At 41.3% G+C, this 19,317-nt stretch overlaps 3 protein-coding genes across 6 annotated transcripts; 1 reads left to right on the forward strand and 2 right to left on the reverse strand.

Moving 5' to 3' along the window:
- Positions 1–32: 32 nt before the first annotated feature.
- ccdc181 (coiled-coil domain containing 181) lies at positions 33–6,159 on the reverse strand. Of its 4 annotated transcripts, none has more exons than XM_067596887.1 (7): positions 5,843–6,159; positions 5,350–5,509; positions 4,475–4,585; positions 3,104–4,087; positions 2,790–2,936; positions 1,765–1,922; positions 33–669 (listed from the first exon to the last, which is right to left on the reverse strand). In XM_067596887.1, the coding sequence occupies exons 3-7, from the start codon at positions 4,574–4,576 to the stop codon at positions 498–500; spliced, it is 1,563 nt and encodes a 520-aa protein (XP_067452988.1). In that variant the 5' UTR covers positions 4,577–4,585; positions 5,350–5,509; positions 5,843–6,159; the 3' UTR covers positions 33–497. The 4 variants fall into 4 exon arrangements, with proteins under 4 accessions (XP_067452988.1, XP_067452989.1, XP_067452987.1 ...); XM_067596888.1 differs by having other exon boundaries at positions 5,350–5,512; XM_067596886.1 differs by lacking the exon at positions 5,350–5,509 and having other exon boundaries at positions 5,843–6,157.
- Positions 6,160–7,187: 1,028 nt separating this feature from the next.
- On the forward strand, positions 7,188–12,014 carry cpox (coproporphyrinogen oxidase). The gene is made up of 7 exons (XM_067596890.1): positions 7,188–7,961; positions 8,225–8,368; positions 8,657–8,767; positions 8,909–9,050; positions 9,745–9,963; positions 11,219–11,323; positions 11,427–12,014. Exons 1-7 carry the CDS (start codon positions 7,394–7,396, stop codon positions 11,509–11,511), a joined length of 1,374 nt encoding a protein of 457 aa, XP_067452991.1. The 5' UTR covers positions 7,188–7,393; the 3' UTR covers positions 11,512–12,014.
- A 731-nt stretch (positions 12,015–12,745) lies between these two features.
- prrg1 (proline rich Gla (G-carboxyglutamic acid) 1) lies at positions 12,746–19,066 on the reverse strand. The gene is made up of 4 exons (XM_067596891.1): positions 18,952–19,066; positions 17,924–17,964; positions 16,888–17,048; positions 12,746–15,985 (listed from the first exon to the last, which is right to left on the reverse strand). Exons 2-4 carry the CDS (start codon positions 17,931–17,933, stop codon positions 15,521–15,523), a joined length of 636 nt encoding a protein of 211 aa, XP_067452992.1. The 5' UTR covers positions 17,934–17,964; positions 18,952–19,066; the 3' UTR covers positions 12,746–15,520.
- Positions 19,067–19,317: the final 251 nt, after the last annotated feature.

The raw sequence follows: 19,317 nt of genomic DNA on the forward strand, positions 1-19,317 counted from the left end.
ATTTATATTTCATTCCTTTACAGTTACATGTATTGAAGTCACCTGTTGTATAATTTATTGTATCTGTATATACATACAGTATCTATGTAACCACAACACACTGTCAAAGGCATACAGTAACAAATGTTTCAGCTCTTGTCTTAAAGCTGTTTTTTAAAAGCCCTATTTAAAGTAAAGTGCATCTGCCACTACACAAAACAGGTAAATATAGTAAAAAATAATCTATTCAATACATTTCATCACACCTGAAGTCAATGTTGATGAATTATTTTCCCAGGTAAACTGAGTGGAGGTCACTGTGGTAAACTTTTTTTGTTATTTTGTGTCGTTTTTTAGAAATGTGCTTCAACATAGCTCAGAAATAGAAACAGAATAAGCTATGCCTTATATTCCACACCATGTTGTTCAGTCTGTGGTTAAAATTTAATCGTTTTTTTTTTCATGAGGTGATGCTGGCTGTATGGATTCAGAGGGCATGTTGGGTTTGTTTGTGCGTGTCAGAAGCGGTAGGCCAGCTGCTCAGTGAATCTGAATGACTTGGTTTCACTGGCCGTACACATCAGGTCCCGCATGCGTCGCGCGCGCCGCTCCTCTAGCACCAACCTGCGGGAACGCTCGCGAGCCGCCTGCTGCTCTGCACGCTTCTCCTCCCGCTTCCGCTTCAGCCACCTGAGGAAGGAAGAAAGGAAGGACAGGGTACTGAATTATCAAATATTTATATTGTCCTATCACAAAGAACCCACAATCCATAATGTCATTACTCTCCATGCCACTGAACTTTCCCTGCACTGGGATTTTGACCTTTGACCTGCTTACAAAACATTCAACCTACAAAATCCAAATGAACTCACTCTCAGAAAAACAAATGACTAGCTTGCTTTTGTCTCTACTGTTGCATATGTCAATTACAGGCCACCATAAGAAGTGTGGAGACTGGGCCATAGACTTATGAAAGTAGACATAATGTTTCCTAACATGCAGTGTTGACAGATTGAAAAAGATGATAATCTGCTCAAATCTGTTACTTGTGGTGAACATGTATAATGTGTATTTATTTTAGGGACTGAGGTAACAAATACCAGGTAATATGTAGTAAAAATGTAGTGAGATGTTGATTTAAATGGGGTTTTTTAATTACTTCATTAATACTTAAAGTCCCCCTCCTCTCAAAAATATGTTTTTCTTCTTGCTCCTTCAGTTTCCTCTGTTTGAGCTTCACTGTGCAGAATGATGTATGTGCAGTTTTACACCAGACACCAGCAAATCTGAGTTTAAGGCGTGTCTCTACGAGCAGGATTTGTGACATCACAACTATTTTGGAGCTAATCTTGGTTCGATAAGTAACTTACACAAGTGTGATGTGGAAATTTGAAGCCTCCAGTTCACATACAATGAGACTGAACTTCACAGTGAAGCCAGATACATCTTGTATCTGGCTATAAAACTTTTAAAATAAAAAATATTTGCATATTCATATATTCAGGATTATTTTAATGAGGGAGAAGAAGTAGATGTAATATTAAGAATTTTAACAAGATAATTGAACTTTTTTTGTGGAAAAAACATATCAGACACAAATTATTATTCAATGTTTTATATACATGTTTATACATGTCTGGAGGGGATCTTTAAAAAAAATGTAAAAGAAAATAATGTAATCATTGCTGTGCAGGTGAGATGTGATGTTGTAACATCAAGTTACAATTAATCAAGGTTTTATTACTATAGGAAATGACAAGTGTAAAAGTATTAAAGTGAACTCACAGTTTGAAGGCACGCTCACAGTCCTCGCGGCTACGTAGGAGGTAACCACCGTCCTCCTCCAGCCGCTTCAGCTCCACCAGCTGTCTCTCCCTCTGCTGCTGCTCCTGCTTCCTCTGAAGCCACAACCTGAAGGCCTCCTCTGGGTCACAGGAGTCCCTCTGCAGCAAGGAGGCAGAAAAAGTGGGTTAATGGCAAACATTTATATTCACTGTGACCACTGCTGTGATGTGCTCTTGCTTGAATTTTCTGTGAATTAAAGTTTGAGATTCTGTAGGTGGTCCTCCTTCTTGGTCTATAAAGCAGCACTGGTTCCTGTTTAGGCTACAAAACCAGTTCTTTCTTTGCTTATTCAAAAACAAAAAGTGCAGAAGTATCCTATGACAGACTGATGTGCTGAGAAATTCATAACTTCTTGGAAATCAATATATAGAACAAAGAACTCTCACACACTGTCTTCTGTGTAGAGGAGATTTATTGGGAACAACGTTTCGGTACATAGACCTTCATCAGGTTATTGAAGGTCTGTGTACCGAAACGTTGTTCCCAATAAATCTCCTCTAATTGCAAACACAGAAGACAGTGTGTGGGAGTTCTTTGTTCTTGGCCCATGGTCTTCTCCGACATACCTGTCGATCTGCAGGTGTGCAAAAGTTCTGCTCCTGGAAATCAATATATAACTTCACAAAATGAATGCTAGATAGTGAAATTTAATTCCATCCTTGTTTATTTTTATTAAATTCTAAACCAAATCAGAACTAGGCTGAACGGCAGTTGTGTTATAGCAATCCACTGGACATTAGAGCAAAGTAATAGTTAACATGGTCATTTTGTGTCCTGTAATCATAAATTGAAAGGGATTTCTCAAGCGGGGTTTAGCTCCTCCATTAAACACCTAATGCTTGTAAAATATTGAACAAATTTAATAACATTAGTGACTGTTTCCCAGCTACAGTCCCACCACTGAATCCTCCTTTAAACTGTATATTTGTGTTTTAGCAGGTTGGTGTGCCCCCTTGTGGCCATACCTTAGAATTCATTCTCTCCATCTCCTGGGCTCGGTGGATCCTTCTCTCCCCCTGAAGCTGCTCTCTCTTCCTCATCAGCCAGGCCTTGAACGCCAGCTCGTTCTCCTGCTTCTTCTGCTCTTCTTCCTCAAGTTTCCTCTGCTCTGCCTGACAGGGAAACACAAGAGATTAAAAAGAGTTATTTAAGAAAGAAACAACCCTTAAAGAGGAAACATAATGCATATGCTATTTTGTGGATTTGATGTTGTGCTACACTCACTGGCGAAAGTTCAGAATTTACCCCCAACCTTTATCTAACAGACCTTCCTTCCTACCTCTCTGGTCAGCTTCTCCTTCCTCTCCTGGATCTTCTGCCGCAGCTCTTTCTGCTCGGGAGTGAGGATGTAGGTGGCCTGACAGGGTGTCCCGGTGGCCGACTGCACCCGCCGCCTGGTGTCTCTCCTCTGGCTGCCTCTTTGGCTGTGGCTGGCTGAGCTGGGCCTGTTCCTGGGCTGTGCTGGAGGTCTCGGGGCCTGTAGATGATTGACGGCCTGCTGGAAGCGAGAAGACCCAACGCGAGAATGAGGAGAGAAGGAGGAGGAGGAAGTGTGGATCTTACCGGGGCTCACAGTCTGCTCCAGGGAGCTGTAGCTGTTTGCTATGGGAGGGAGAAGGCCTTGACTCTCCACCTCTTTCAGGCTGACAAAGTCAAACTTCCCATCTTTTTCTACAAGGACTCTGCTCTCCTTTAGCCCCTGCCCTCTCTCACTGTTGTCCCCAGTCCTGCTGCATCCTCCACATCCACCTACACTTTTCTCTCGGGGGGAAAGTTTCAGCTCAGACAGTTTCCCTGACACTTCCTCTGCATCCTTAGCTCTATCCTTACTGTCCTTTCGCCCTTCCACCTCACTGTTGCCATCTTTCTCAAACTGCAGCGGAGGCACCACCAGGTCCACCAGCGTCTCTTTAAAATGCAGCCGCCTGTGCCGTGTCATATCTGGAGCTTCCTGGTCCTGCAGCTCCCGATTGGCTTGCTGGATCTTCTCCAGAATGTACTTTTTGTCCTCTTCTGTCTGGTCATCCATCCCCGGAGGAGGTGGGACTATAGGTGACGACTTATGTGGGCTGTCTCCATCTGAGTCGTACTCCAGTGGCTCCATAGGTGAGGGCCACCTCTCTTCATCTTCTTCTAACTCCTCTGTTTTGTTGCCACTCTTCTCCTCCTTATTGCCTTTCTCCTTCCGTTTCATTCTTTGATGCTTCTCATCCTCCTCCAGTTCTTTGTCAATTTCTGCCTCTATGTCTTCATAGTCAGGACCCTGTGGGGTGGAGAAGCCAGCTACATTTATAAATCAGGTTTGAATGTAAATGAAAGAGCAACATCAATACTTCGCAGGCACGATAACAGACATGTGTAAGTGTGTTCATCAATATTGCATCCTGCAGTGACACAGAGAGAAAGAAAGTCACTGTATGTCAACAGAGAAGGTCTCACATGCAAGTAGTGAGATGTGCCAGCTCGGGTAACTCAACACTATTGACTGTCACACTTTCAAGGAGCAGGGTCAGCGACCCATTCAGCACCGAGTAAGTAGAGCAGTACGCCAAACTTAGTTTCATATGATAAAAAAATAGAAGCAGGATGATAAAGAAAAAGAAAAAATAAGAAAGCAGGAAAAGAGATGCAATCAGGCTGACTCACTTACCTGGTCCTCGCTCCGATCTTCCTCACTGATCAACCAGTCTAGATCCTTCTCAAAGTCGTCCTCATACTCCTCCTGGGACTTTGTGTGAACCACCTCAGTCATATTCTATCACTGGGAGCGGATCAGAGACAAAACGTAAGCATGACTGACAGTCCACAGCAAAATATCTCAACATCTACCAGGCAGATAACAAGGAACATTTTATGGATTTTTATTCCAATGGAGGACTTTTTCTTTTAGAATGATTTCCTCTTGACCGACACTTAGTCCATGACAAAGACAATGTCCATGACATTCATTTTCCTCAGAAGATCAATTCTAATGTTTTGGTGACCAACTAACCTTTCCTCAGAACAAAACTCCCATTTTTAGCCCAACTACTTGTAAGTATGAATTGTAATGATGATTACAAACAAGGTCGCTACAGGGCTACTGACCTTTTTCTAAACTCAGTTTTATTTATATTTAAAATAATGTTTATATATATTATGTTTGCATATATTTTTAAATCATAATAAGTTTTAATCTCACTGTTAAATCAAAGAATTACAAATATGTAGCACAAGGTGTGTAGTCTTTGATTGTCTGGATTATCTATATTTAATGACATCTTTGACATGTCTGCATGTTCATAATGACACAGACACATATGCTGTAACTGTGGATACAGACATACAAAAAGTTTTTCATTTTCAAAAGTTTGTCACTTTATTAAAATGTTTATGAATTATATTAATTTAGGCTTTTTAATAAATACCGTGCTATCAAACAAATAGCAGTAACATTACAGAAAATACTTTGAATCAAATAAAAAATAATTTAATACAAATATGAAAATTGCTATATATTGTATTATGATGTGGACATTGCAAAACCTGCTTAGCCGATGGGGCGAATTCATGGAAGTTGTACTAATATCATCCATAAATCCACCTCGTCAATATCAGCCTGGCCATCATCACATCACAGTATGTATATTAGTTATACAGGACTGTACTGGTGTTGTGTTGTGTTGCTTGTGCGATTGGTCGTCACCTACTGGACAGAAATCAGTACTTCAGGGTTAACTACTCTTAATTGTTATTCCAACATGTCTGCTGACATTTTAGGTTATGTTTACTGTAGCTATCGAATCAATGTTTCTGTCAAGGCATAATCATTTTCAGTGGCTACAGAATTATTAAAACAGAATTTAACATACATAGATTATAATCCTGTTTGTTTATATAGCTCTAAAATGAACAGGACAGATATAAGTAAGAGGGTGAGCTGTAGGGCAGATTTGGCGTCTATAGAAATCATATTAGCACAAATTTTGGCCACTGGGAATAAATAGCAGGAAGAATTGTTGCTTGTTGGTCAACTCACCAGCAGCAGGTCCTTGCGCAGTATTCTTGTTGACTTAAAAGCGGTGAAAGAAGACATCCAGCCGGGTTGTTTGTTGACTATTTCTTCATCTAACTGGACCACACAGTGCCTGGCTGTCTGCGGAACAACACCTGTGCACATAATCTGCTACTAGTCTCTCCACAGCCTTTAAAGGTTTATTAGAGCTGTCGTCATGGAGACCGACAACACGCTTTACTACTTGCGCATGCGCATACGGGACACATGCACACACCACAACTCGCTTGCAGCTCATAAAATCTCCATGTAGGCTACAAACAAGGAAAGACACCCTGCTTTAAATTATTCAGAATTAAGAACTGCTGTAATCCTGTAGGAATTTTTAAAGGGTTACTTTAAAAATAGCACTGTCGCTGTTTATTAATTTTACAATGAGTTATAATAAAAATTACTTTACTAGTGTTCTCTAGCTAAAGCCCACTTTAAAGCATTCAATTAAAATGATTTAGGAAGATAAAAAGGCCAATTCACGATAAAACGGTCCCCACATGTAGTGCGTGTCAGTTGGATTGTATGATTAAATTAATTGCACATTTGTTGGGGAGTTTGCACCATATATTAACTGAAATGAGAAAAGGTTAAAGGTGGGTCTTGTATTATTACCTATCTTGTACAGTTAATATTAAAAATAAAGCAATACAAAATAGGCAACAGATAAAACAATACTTTTAAAATGCTAACAATATAACACGGCTAAAATAAGAACAAAGATGATTAACAAAGGAGTCGTTTATTTACCATAACATTATAAGCTTTAATTCATAAACAAACTTGAGTGTAACCACATCACTGCATACAGGGGCCCAGCTTATTTTTACTTTGGTTAATGTTTGATGTAGCCATCTTGACAACACATTATCATTAGACAGTGGTGCCAGCTCATCATTCAAATGACTTTCGGTCCCATATTCTTAGAAGAAAACTATTAACATATGATATAAAATAGAAAGGCTAATTAAAATATTAGGAATATTAAGAGGCAATGTTGGGATTTTAATTCTGCAAAGATGATCAAAATATAATTTAAACCTCAACAATAAATATGTCGAGACTCTCTGAGTATAATTAAAGTTGCATCAGGAAACTGCAGTTATTGAGGTTGAGTGAATTTAACGCAGATGAGCGGTAGACGACTGGATGAAAGGGATGTCGTGATAAAAAAAAAAAAAAACATAAGCACGCACTTGAACTCCTCTCTTTACTTTTAAACGAAGGAGGCGGAGCATATGAGAAGTACTTGAATGCAACATTTATTTTTCGGCGCACTGCATTGTGGGTCTTGAAGTTCGGTGTCGACTTTCACAGCTCGAGGAACTCAGCGCTGCTAATGACACAGAACGACATTTCCCGAGCGGCCTCTGTCACTACCGAGGAATCACACGCACTTTGACTGGAGGTATGACTGACAGCACGTAGGCTCACAACTTCTGATAATGTTTTGAGTAGTTAGTAAACGCCTATTACCCTAACGGCCGCTGCACATCGAGAATATAGCGGGTGATTTTCCGACAAATGGCCACCATCGTCTTTTGCTCAGTTAACAAAACAGCTCAGACTACGTCTAGGCGATGTTTGATTTCACATTTAAAAGGGCTTGCTAATGCAGGAGTGTCGCAATTGCCGTTAGCCTCCACTCACAGCCCGTCGTTGTCATTGCTTACGGGAACAAGATGGTTTTCCAGGGGCACTGGCGTGCGGTTCATGTCCCATGGGACCGCAGGCAGAGCTGCAGCCGGGCGGAGCAGAAGAGGGGCCCTGGCGCTCAGCGGAGCCGCAGCAGTAACAGCTGCCGCGGCTGTAGCAGGGTTTTTGGCCAACGCTAGCCACTTCCAGCGTGCTGAAATGGCAACGAAAATACCCAAAGCCGCAGAGGACAAGGAGCAGGAGGGGGATATCTTGGAGAGATGCCGGGGGTTCATGTCTCTTCCGGTCACCGACGTCGGTGTGCTGCAGGGGAGGAAAGGGGAGATGCGTACGAGGATGGAGATGCTGATCATGGAGACGCAGGCCGACTTCTGCAAAGCCTTGGAGGAGGTGGACGGTGGGAAGTTCAAGGTGGACCGGTGGCACAGAAAGGAAGGTGAGGGCGGGCTCAGCTAATAAACTACAGAGCTCAGTATGGAGCAGGACATATCCATTTTCATCCTGATCATAATACCTATGAGATTCTCCAAGCACTGCAACTTTAAGTATGCTGCGTGTTTTTGTCCTGAAAGCAACATGGCCACAGATGCATGCAAGAAATACAGCCATAAACTGGCAAAAATGCTGTATTGCCAGGAGGCAGAGCAGTCAATCTCTGTAATGTATCCCCTTTTGACCCTGTCTGTGTATGTGTGTCAGGTGGTGGAGGAATCAGCTGTGTGTTGCAAGATGGAAAGGTGTTTGAGAAGGCAGGAGTCAATGTGTCAGTGGTGTTTGGAAACCTCACAGAAGAGGCTGCCAAGCAGATGAGGAGCAGAGGGAAAGTCCTCAAAGGGAAAGATGGTAAGTTTTGTTTACCTGATATTTGTATGCAAGCTTAAACCTTGACATAGTTTATGACCAGAGGTGTGCTGACCTACATTAAGAGTTATACATCATGGATCGGGCTGTCCATTTACCCAGCACTTCTTCTAGTACACACACAGATATTCATTCATTGTTGCATCTACAAACAGTTATGTCTTACATTGGACTTTACAAATCCATTTTTACTGTTTCACTCTCAGTGAGTGAGAATGTCTGAACTGTGTGTGTTTCAATTTTCACGTTATCTTTGGTGTTTTCTCTCAGGCAAGCTGCCATTCTGTGCCATGGGAGTGAGCTCCGTTATCCACCCCAAGAACCCCCACATCCCCACAGTGCACTTCAACTACAGATACTTTGAGATCGAGGAGGAAGATGGTGAGTGTGTGATTGTCAGTACTTGACGTCAACAATTGTGTGTTGGTGTCCGTGACACTATTGAGTTCATGAATGAATGATAACCCTTGTGTGTGTGTGTGTGTGTGTGTGTGTGTGTGTGTGTGTGTGTGTGTGTTCCAGGCTCTAAGCAGTGGTGGTTTGGTGGAGGAACGGACCTGACTCCAGTTTATATCAATAAAGAAGATGCCTTTCACTTCCACAACACCCTGAAGGAGGCCTGTGACAAGCACCATTCGCAGTACTACAGCGACTTCAAGAAATGGTACTGTCACAGTGAAAGTTAGGTCCTGTACTTAGTCACGTACGCATCCGTAGGCCTGATTTCTGGGTGTTTGTGTGTGGATCACAATGGGTGTATCCTTACTGCATGATGATGATAAGAGGAAGTCTCTGCCTAAAATCTGCAGTCGCAGAAAAACCGTTGAGACATGACGTTGGCCAGTGAATGACCTTAGGGGATATGAAAAGACGGGTGTGGTTTATCTGATGTGGCTGGTCATAAGTGGATTTTGTTAATTCAAAATTAATTGTGAGGGAACACAAAAGTAGTTCAGACTAAAATTCCCACTGTGGATGTATCTAGGTCCAGTTGTGTATTTTATTGTTTGGCTGTAAATTAGTTTTTAGTAGTTTTTTTGTGGAGGACTGACTAAATGCAGACAACATGAGGCAATGTTAAAGCTACCGGGCAGCTACATATTTTGAAGTTTAATAAATGGAGAATGCTATATAATTATAAATATGCTATCTAAACTATTTACATTTTAAATATTATGATATGATATCAGCTCCTCAGAATTGGTCAATACAGAACAAGCCATTCGTAGCTAATGTACCTCATGTAGTGCATATTGTGATCTTTACTGTTTTCACAGTTGAATCTTCCACCATTAACCAAACAGAAAGCTTGACAGGGAAACAAACTTATTTTCTAATCCAGTTCTGTTGTTGTCCAGGTGTGACAGATACTTCTACATCCGCCACAGAGGAGAGACTCGGGGTATAGGAGGGATCTTCTTCGATGACCTGGACAGCCCCAGTCAAGAGGAGGCATTCAACTTCGTCAAGAGCTGCGCCCGCACTGTGGTGCCGTGCTACCTGCCCATAATATACAAACACCTTAAAGACCCCTTTACTGATGAGGAGAAAGACTGGCAGCAGGTACGACGAGGCAGGTGAGTATTTGACATAAGGTTTGATTCACAAAAGAACTGCTGGCTGTTAGATTTTGCAAGGTGATTTTTTTGCATGGTTTAGCCCATTTTAGTTCAGTCACTCAGAACTCCTAGTTTTAGGATCTCCCATGATTTCAGCTATTTATCAAACTGACTATGAAGATAAATAATTAATATAATAGATGCAAAATGGATTATCGAAATTTCTGGTGTAGACTTAAGACTCTACTGCAGACTATGTGGTCCAAAGCCAGAGCAGGTTCTTGCATAGCTCTCTGCCCCAGCTGGGAGTATTGAGTCATCTGGTGGGAGATTAAAAAAACAGAATTGAGGAAAGAGCTAGTTTTTTATGAATGGGAAGAAGTGTGATAGTGAGCCAGACACTCTGAGAATGATTGGATGGGTGAGATGAAGTGTGAGGTAGGAGAAAGAAGAGGCTGGACTAGAGAGGATGGCTTGAGAATGAGCTTTGGCAGTAAACTCACAATTATGTTACAGTTTGTGGTTATGCATATTAAAGCACAAGTAAGTTTGAACAGTCTTTCAGGTTGATTTGTGCATTTGACAATCCTGGAGGACAAACAGTAAACAGAGATGGACAAAGGATAACGTGAATTTGATACATGTTTAGCATAGTTGATTCACTGCAGCCATGACTACTGTATCAGAGCTGTTCATCAGCACATATTGTAAATGCACCAATATGGAAGATCTCAATTATTGTGTAAAATAACTTTTGCAAAAAATAAAGAGGAGGAAATATTCCAGAGCTGCATTATTATATTAGTCAATCAACAGAAAACTAATCTGCAATCATTTTGTTAGTCAGATAATTGTTTCAGTCATTTTTTTAAAGCAAAAATAACACATATTTGCTGGTTATGGCTTCTCAAATTTGATTTTGAGCCTTTCTGTGCCATAAATGACAGTAAACAGAATTTTATTTTTGGATTTAGACTTTGGACTTTTGATGCACCAAACAAGACATTTGAAGATGTCACCTAGAAATCATAATGGTTCACAATTTTATGACATTGATAGTCTAAAAATAATCTGCAGAATAAGTTTCTCTAAATTACTCACTGTTCTGTTTTATCTACACATCTCAAGCAAGTTTTAAGTTTATTTTCATATTGTAGCTGAAATAGGCACAAACCACTAGGTGTTGTGGACCAATAACAGGATCAACAGAGCTTAGCAGTGTCCACTTAATACATCATAAATCTACAGTAGGTTTTGTGTGCTTGTGTTGTAGGTATGTGGAGTTCAACCTGGTGTATGACAGAGGAGTGAAGTTTGGCTTGGCCACACCTGGCTCCAGAATTGAGAGCATCCTCATGTCCCTCCCCCTCACTGCCAGGTAAGCTAACACCAGTGTCAAGGAGTGGTAGTGCTGCCCTTATATGTCAGCAATGAGCTGAGTAATGTTGTTGCTTGGTAACGAACTCACCCTTCATCCTCAGGTGGGAGTACATGCACGAGCCTGCCAAAGGTACCCAAGAGGCTGAGATGATAGAAGTGTTACGAAACCCAAAGGAGTGGGTGTGATCACAGTGTTCACAAGTTTACATGTCAACATGGACAAAACATCCAGGAAATTGTTGTATTTTATAATGCTGTGACCTGTGTTTTCTGCGACGGTACTTTTCTCTGTCCCCTGTTTGCTATGTTTTGTCAAATCAGCCTTGTTAACACTTAATCGCACTGGCATTAGTACTGATAATGAGACTTTGTATTGTTACACTTTTGACTGGGCTTTGTGCCATTACTGACTGCCTGGCAAAGTAAAGCAAAACCAAATGATTTAACTTCACAGGTGGCCACTGTACCTGCTTTTAGGTCAGCTGACATTGATGTGCTCCTTTTTAAAATGTGTTTGTGTCAAACACTAGCTGCACCTTTTTTCTATACTTGGGCTAAATGTGGGTTGCACTACTTGGACCTGTCTGGACTGACCACTGAAAGGGAAAAATGGAACAAACTGAGCCACCATGTGTGTATGTGTGTTCTACCACTGGTATCAATTTTTATTAAAACTGATTTTCAGTGCATTTGCTCATTAGAATGAAGTTTTCTTTGACAATCCAAGCTAAATAATAGGAAATTAGGTGTTCCCCATTTAGTACCATTTACATTGTGGTTGGTCGCTCACTTGTGGTTAATGAATCACTTCCTGGTTTGTTTGAACAGCAGTTAACAATACTAGGATTTTGGATCATGTTACTCAGAGAGGATGAGTGTGACTCAAAGGCCAGGTGGCTGCTAGAAGAAAGAAGAATGTTTCCAAAACAACATTTTTTAGATACAAAGTCTCTGGTTATGATCAGGTTTTTGGAATACTCTGCTTATGAGATACTGTGGCATGTAAACACCATATCCAGGTTTCTGATCATTCTCATTTCATTTTATATAACATCTTTGACCCTAATATGCCACCTAAAACTTACTTTTTCTGACTGATAACCCCCCCTCTGAATCATATATCCTCTATTTGTTACGGCACTTAATTGAAAGTACAAAGAACTACTCAAATCCAAGACCCTATTTTATGGTTTCATTCTCAATTTCTTGTGTATCATTTTACACATTTATCTGTAATCCCTTTCATGTAACTTTGAAATGATATGCTCCAACAGCGAATAGACCGAATGTATCATACATGTGTAAAATGACAGTGTGGGTGAGTACATCAGGTTAGTAACTGATGAAAACACTCAGTAAACTCTTTTACACATTGGATCAAGTTCTCAAGACTCTGAATGTAATTACAGAAACACGTAGCAAATTTTAAATGTTTTATTACAAATTAATTCAAGCTTCTGCACATATCAAGGATTTATAACAAGTTCCCTTGCATTTATTGTTATATAACATTTTGTTTGTTTGATAAGGCATTGTAAAAACAGGGCTCTGTAAGTAACAGTACAACTGACCTAACCATAATGGCTACCTCTACCAGCACAACTCAGTTCAAGGTCATAGCAAGTGCTGAGGTTCAAAGGTCAACTCACAAAAAAAGTAGAATAATAATCAGTGCTCAGAGTCTGTAAGGTGTGAAAAGGACATGTGAGACATTTATCAGTACCGGTGAACATTAGACTGATATATTTGGTTTTTAGAGTGTATGCAACAATATTGCATATAGAGTACAAGAACCTTTTTTTTCCAGAAGATTGCAGTGACATCGTTATTGCTGAGAGTGATGCTTAACACGTCAAACTAGAGTGTCTTTGTTTTCATTTAACAGCTCCTTTAGAGCTTCAACACAAAGTGCCTTCATTTATTCACGACCTACTACAGTTACATTAGAATCAATGCATTCACTGCATTCCTATGCAGCAAAAAACAATCTCACCAATACTTACTTTCACCCATACAATACATATTTATATACAAATACATCACACATGCTAAACATGGACTCTATCCTTAGTGGCGTTAAAATACAGAATCTCTCACCCCTGATAACTCTTTTCCCAAAGCTTCTGTCTCTATTGCTTTCTGTCCCACAATCCTGTGCAAGTCACTCCTCAACTTACATTTATACCGTAGGTAGCTGCAAACCTATTTGAAAAATCTTCAGTGTATTTTCAGTGAAAGTAGCACACCAGGCAAACTCTGAACTCATATCCAACACAGTTACGTTAGCTTTGGGGGGAAAGAGTAGGGAAAGATTTTCACAGTTAAAGCAGGCTCTTAGCAACAGTCAACGGCCCAGAGATGGACATGGGCCAGTGAGCTCTGACCATCAACAAACACTGCAGAGCCAGACCCAACCTCGTGCGTACAGACCAAGCTGCATGCATTACCAAAATATAAGCACATGTGACACGCATACACAAAACCAATTTCAGTGCCCCCCTTTACAACTGATGGCCTTTATCTTGAATTTTAAACTCTAAAACATTCACAAGTGTATACTGAGGTTGGACTGATGCATTAGTTTGGCAACTTCACTATTTAAGCCTGCATTAAGTGATATTTTTGATAAACAACAAATCATATTACTGATTATGATGCAGAAGTCTCTTTAGTAGTGTCGAACCCACTGAGAATGAACACCCAACTCTGCCCTTGGCTAATGATCCCTTTAACCCCAGATATAAAACTGGGCAGCCCGCCATTCATAGTTAACAAACTAAGCCAAGCATACCAAGCCAAGCCATGAAATCTTAGCATGTAGCAGTCTAAAGACCTAGGTATTTTTCTCAGGAATTGGTCAACCAAACCAGAGTTAACAAGTAAATATTGGACATAGATTAATCAGTTGGTCACAAACAGTAGGATGAAACAAGTGGAATGCTCATGTTGCTCTGTGTTTGCTGAATGTACGAGCAGATAATTGTCTGCTAGGTTAGCACAAAAAATGCCTGATTTTGAATTTGTTTTTGATTCTTTCTGTCTGCTAGTGGTAAAAAAAATCACTTAACGCAGCTTTAATTAGTCTTGGTATCACTGGAATTGATGTTCTGTGGTCTAAATGCTGTTTCTGAATCTTGCAAAGAAAAGGTTTTGCAAATCGAAAATGTATAAAATTCTTGATGGAAACAGTAAATACTTTGATAACAAAAAGCTCAAATTTAAACCTACAGCACAGAACTTTTGTATCCCCCTTCTGGCAGTCAGAGTAATTACAAAAACACTGTCCAAATTGGTGTTATTTGGATAAACTGACCACATATTGTGAGTCTAAATTGTTACTTTCTTGCCTGAAAAAATATTAAAACTGAAGTGACATATTAACAGTCCTACAGCTTTTAGCCACGCATACCCAGTATGCCTTGTGGTTTGACAAAGATAACTCAGGGCCGAGCACCCATCGAGATGCCAAACATGATGTAATTTCCCCAGAAAATCTGAAAGGAAACCAATCATTGCTGGTTGACGTACAATGCATCACTATGGGTGCACCGGCACAGGAATGTCATACCAGACACCAGATTTAAAAACTCTGTATATTGTGAAATACAGAGAGATGTATGATCCGCATTGTGTAAACTCATTTGGCAAGGGCTTGAATGTATTGGATGTTCATTTATATGTAAAAGTCCCACACTCCAGCTTTAAAGATATAATAAGTAGGTACAAAATATCCAATATTGGCCACTTAAGTCTAAAAAGATTGGCACTAGCCTTCAGTAAAGCATCGGTCCAACCTCCATATACACATAGTTGTCCTTCATTGTGGCGATCAGAGCCCATTTTTCTTCTTTACGCCACATGCAACATTTGTTATGTCTATTGAGTTAAATTATTTGCTAAAGTGTGAGAGCATAGATGCAACTTCAATTCAGCTGAGGTGATTGTTGGTTTTGGTATTGCAATATAATTTTCTCCTTCCTGCTTTCACTTCACCTCATTGATGAAATGTTAGTGCAAATTTCAACAGCGCTGGCTCTGGCACAGATTGCATTAGTCCATTAACCAGACAGATAGTAGTGTTTCTTTGTATGTCGAATGGGGAAGGCTGGTGATACCACAACAGTGGTGCTGCTAAACGATAAGATGGTCTTAGTGTTGGTTAGGGCTTTAGTTGGGATGGTAGTGAAAGACAGGTTTACTTCTCATGGCCACCGGTGACATTAGTCGTGCTGGAGTTGACTATGTCGTCATACTGTGGAGGTGGCTCCGTCTCTATATGGACGTCAGCATGGCCCACAGCCTCCTCGTAAGACGGTGGAGGGTCACCAGCGCTTCCTCTTCCTGATGTGAGCTCTGAGCCTGGATAAGCTGGGCTGCTGTGGACACTGAGTTCTGATTGGTCACCGTGGTGGTAATCCCTCCCCCAATGGTCCATAGAGACCACTGACAGGACGTGGTCGTGATGTGAGTGTCCCAGGCTGGGGCTGCGCTGTGAGCGTTTGCGGGATTGGCAACGCCACACTGTGATGGCGACAGCAGCGATGATGAGCACAACCAGCAGCAATGGCACAATCAGGTAGAGAGAGTGAACTCCGCCGACCACTGTCTCCAGCCCTCCAGATGGACTACTCTCCCGCACATATTCCTCCCAGAATCGTCTCTGCAGCCAATCAGAACACAGACACACATGCTGTCAAAACCATTAAGATATCACAAATATTTTCTTCAACGTAAGACTCATCTCTATTCAGTATAAACACTATGGTACAAAATTGTTTCCAAAATCCAAGGTCAAAGTACACACAGTGTCCACTGTATGAATACTTTTTATCTGGATTACCGCGACACAAAGGCAGGAGACAACAGCACCCGAACAAAAAGCGACCACATGATTGTTGCACAAACATCTACGTGACTTTTCTCTCCAGCCTCTCACAATGGTTACAAATACGCCTCCCTCCCTAGCATGAACTCGGCTGTTCTTCCTGCTGATAATCATCACTTCCTGAAAAAACACCCACATTCCACAAGCTACCAGTCTTGGCATAGAATTCCATTACTGGATATATGAACCTGACAAAGTAGCACTTTAAAAGGATGAGTTACTCAACAGTAATAATATTGATTTGAGGATTTGCAGCCAGTGACCGGTCAGATCAAAAGAAGAATTAAGCAGCAGGAAGATAACTTAATTTGTGTACTACCCTGTGGATAATTGTTGTGTTGTTGCTTGAAATGTGTTTGTTTAATGACCCTGTGAGCTGTGGGGAATTTCTGTCTGACCAGTCATATACTGACCGGGAAATCTGTGAACATGTGACTCCCTGCTGAAGATAAAAGCCCTGTACAGAAACTATAACTGGTGAGTTATTCATATCACTGTATGTCAGAAAAATCTGAACTATTCCTTTAAGTGGTTTATGTGGGTTTGCAAATGTAGCCATAAACAATGTGTGGCAGGAGTTTTAATGTATTCTACTTTTCTACTCCTGAGTGTATTTTTTTAGTCGTCAGGAGAGGAAGTATTGTATATCTGATGTGATGTGCCTCTCGTCCCCTCACCGTCTTTTCGTCATTCTCGAAAGCCTCGCGTGCCTCTTCATAGGTGCAGACCTCCTCTCGGCACTCCCTCTGGATGTTGCCCTGCTTCATCTCCTCCAGTAGGAAGTTGGCCCTGCGCAGCCGCCGCAGCACCGAGTGCGCCGCGTCCGCTGGCAGGAACACTGGGAGGAGGGCGATAGGAAGTTAGTGGAGTTTTAGAGGGAGAGAAGCAGACAAAGACAAGGACAAAGAGGTGGTGAGGATGTAAGATTGAGAGATGTGTGAGAGAAAATAAAAGCATGAATCAAGATAACAAGCAGAGACAGGAATAATAGGAAAGGAGTGAGTCAGTAAGCGGAACAGCAGGGAAGAGGAAGCAAAGGGGGAAGAAATTAAGCAAAGAGAGAGTGTATTGAAAGAGAGAAGAGTGAGGCATGAGGAACAAAAAAAAGAGGATAGAGATGCTGAAAAAATGGGAGAGGGAGTGAGGTGGGGACTGAAACAAAGGCAGTGGAGCAGAGCCGAGCGCTGCCCAGTGCCCACATTTCTGCATAAAAACAAAAGCTCCTTTGATTTAGGCATCAATCCCTGGGCCACATAAGAGAAACTAGAGGAATGAACTCTGAGAGACAGAGGAGCCCTCTGTTTTACACATCCAGCATAAAAACATAAACTTTTCATCAGAAACTGCGCACAAGATGCCACAACATGCCCCGGGAATGTCTAATGTGCTACTTGTGTTTACAAGTAATGGCGTCCGTGTGACTCATGAGTTCAGGGATGTGATCAGCGCAAGACTTGAAAAGCAAAAACAAATTAGGGGCAAAATGTCGGAAAACATGAAAGAAAAGGGACTGTGTGCTAAAGACAACAGAAGATAACTGAATAGTCACATTCCAACGACTATGTTGTGAGTGCCAAACTTTGTCAAAAATCAACACAAAAGGAAAAAAAAGACAACAAATTGGATTAGGACTTTCTGATGAAATTTGAGTGATTAAGTTCACATGAACTTCTCTGTAGGAGCAAAGAATGAGTGTACTGTCATGAAACTTACCACTCCCCATGATTCCTGCAAGTCTGTTTGGGGTGATTTATCTGTAGAAAACCAAACACATAAATGTAAAGCTTTGAACCTGCTGATACAAGTCAGATAATAATTAACTTTGTCCTTAAAAACTACACCTCTTCCGTTGTTTCTTTCTTGAGACAAACACTAAGTAGGGTAAAAGCCAGTGAACATTACTGTTGGGTCTTGGGAGTCCTACAATGCAAAAATGACCTAATAATTTAATGTGACTGAAAAGGGGTTCATGCCACACATTTTCAAGAACTATTATAACCATCTGCTACTAAAAAGAGTATCTGATAGGAGTCAAATGACAGCATAACATTATTCAATTCAGGGAAATCCCCTTAAACCTCGTAGCTGATGGAAAAGGAAGCTGTAAGACAATGCAGGACAATAATACAGTATGAAACCTTCGCTCCCTTTAGTTATTTTTTTCTTTTTTCCTCCATGTTTGAGAAATAAATTAAGATTACAATCGAAAGAGTGGATAATAATATTGTTTCCCTGGTCAGGCGTCAAAGGGCGTTGCTGTGTTGTGAACATGACAAATCTTTGACCAAAGTGTCAGTGACCAATGGCGGCTGCTGGCCAGTGTTACACATGGATGTGTTAACTTACGGGAATCCTGCTCGTATCTAACGTTACCCAAAATAGATCACCACCAGCAGGGGAAACAAACTAACAAAGCGCCGCCGCCCCGTTACATGACTTACCCGAGAGACGGGACAAAGAAGGACTAAAAACAACATTGTTAGCTTCACTGCGGCTGCTAACAGTTTTCTCTCGTCCATGGGAGTGTGTTGGCTGGTTAGCGCCCCGTGTATTGACCTGACAAGCGGGGATGATTTGAGGAATCATTGCGCTTCCAGCTCCGGATGCGATTTAACAAGCCACACATGACTCAAACGGCCGTATATTCCGACACAGAGGTCGACAGAAAGACCCGCGCCAAATGATACGTTTTTATTTCGTGTCGAAATATAATGTTAACACAGAAATTAACTTTGGCTTACCTCTTCTCGTCCCTGAAATGCGGATAAACGAACCTCCGTCTCCTCTGCTGCCCCAGAGTGTTGCTATGCACCCTGCGCAGGCGCACAGCACTGTTTGCGTACAGCGGTCCAAATGGATAAATGCTGGATTGGATCAGAGGGGTGAACTCTCGCGAGTGTTATTAGGGTTAGGCTTAAAGTTAGGGTTAGGTTACAAATCTCGCGATCGCCCCTCGGGCTACTCAAATCTAGCACCAACCAAACATCCACGGCACCAACCAATGCACTGCCCCGTCCCCTGTGTTAAAGGGACAGTCCGGGGATCAACAGATGCTGACCACAATAATGACAACTCACATGTATGTAGTATGTATATGTAGTAGTAAT

This window comes from Thunnus thynnus, chromosome 8 (genome assembly GCF_963924715.1).
Source record: "Thunnus thynnus chromosome 8, fThuThy2.1, whole genome shotgun sequence".
In the NCBI taxonomy this organism is placed as follows: Eukaryota; Metazoa; Chordata; class Actinopteri; order Scombriformes; family Scombridae; genus Thunnus; species Thunnus thynnus.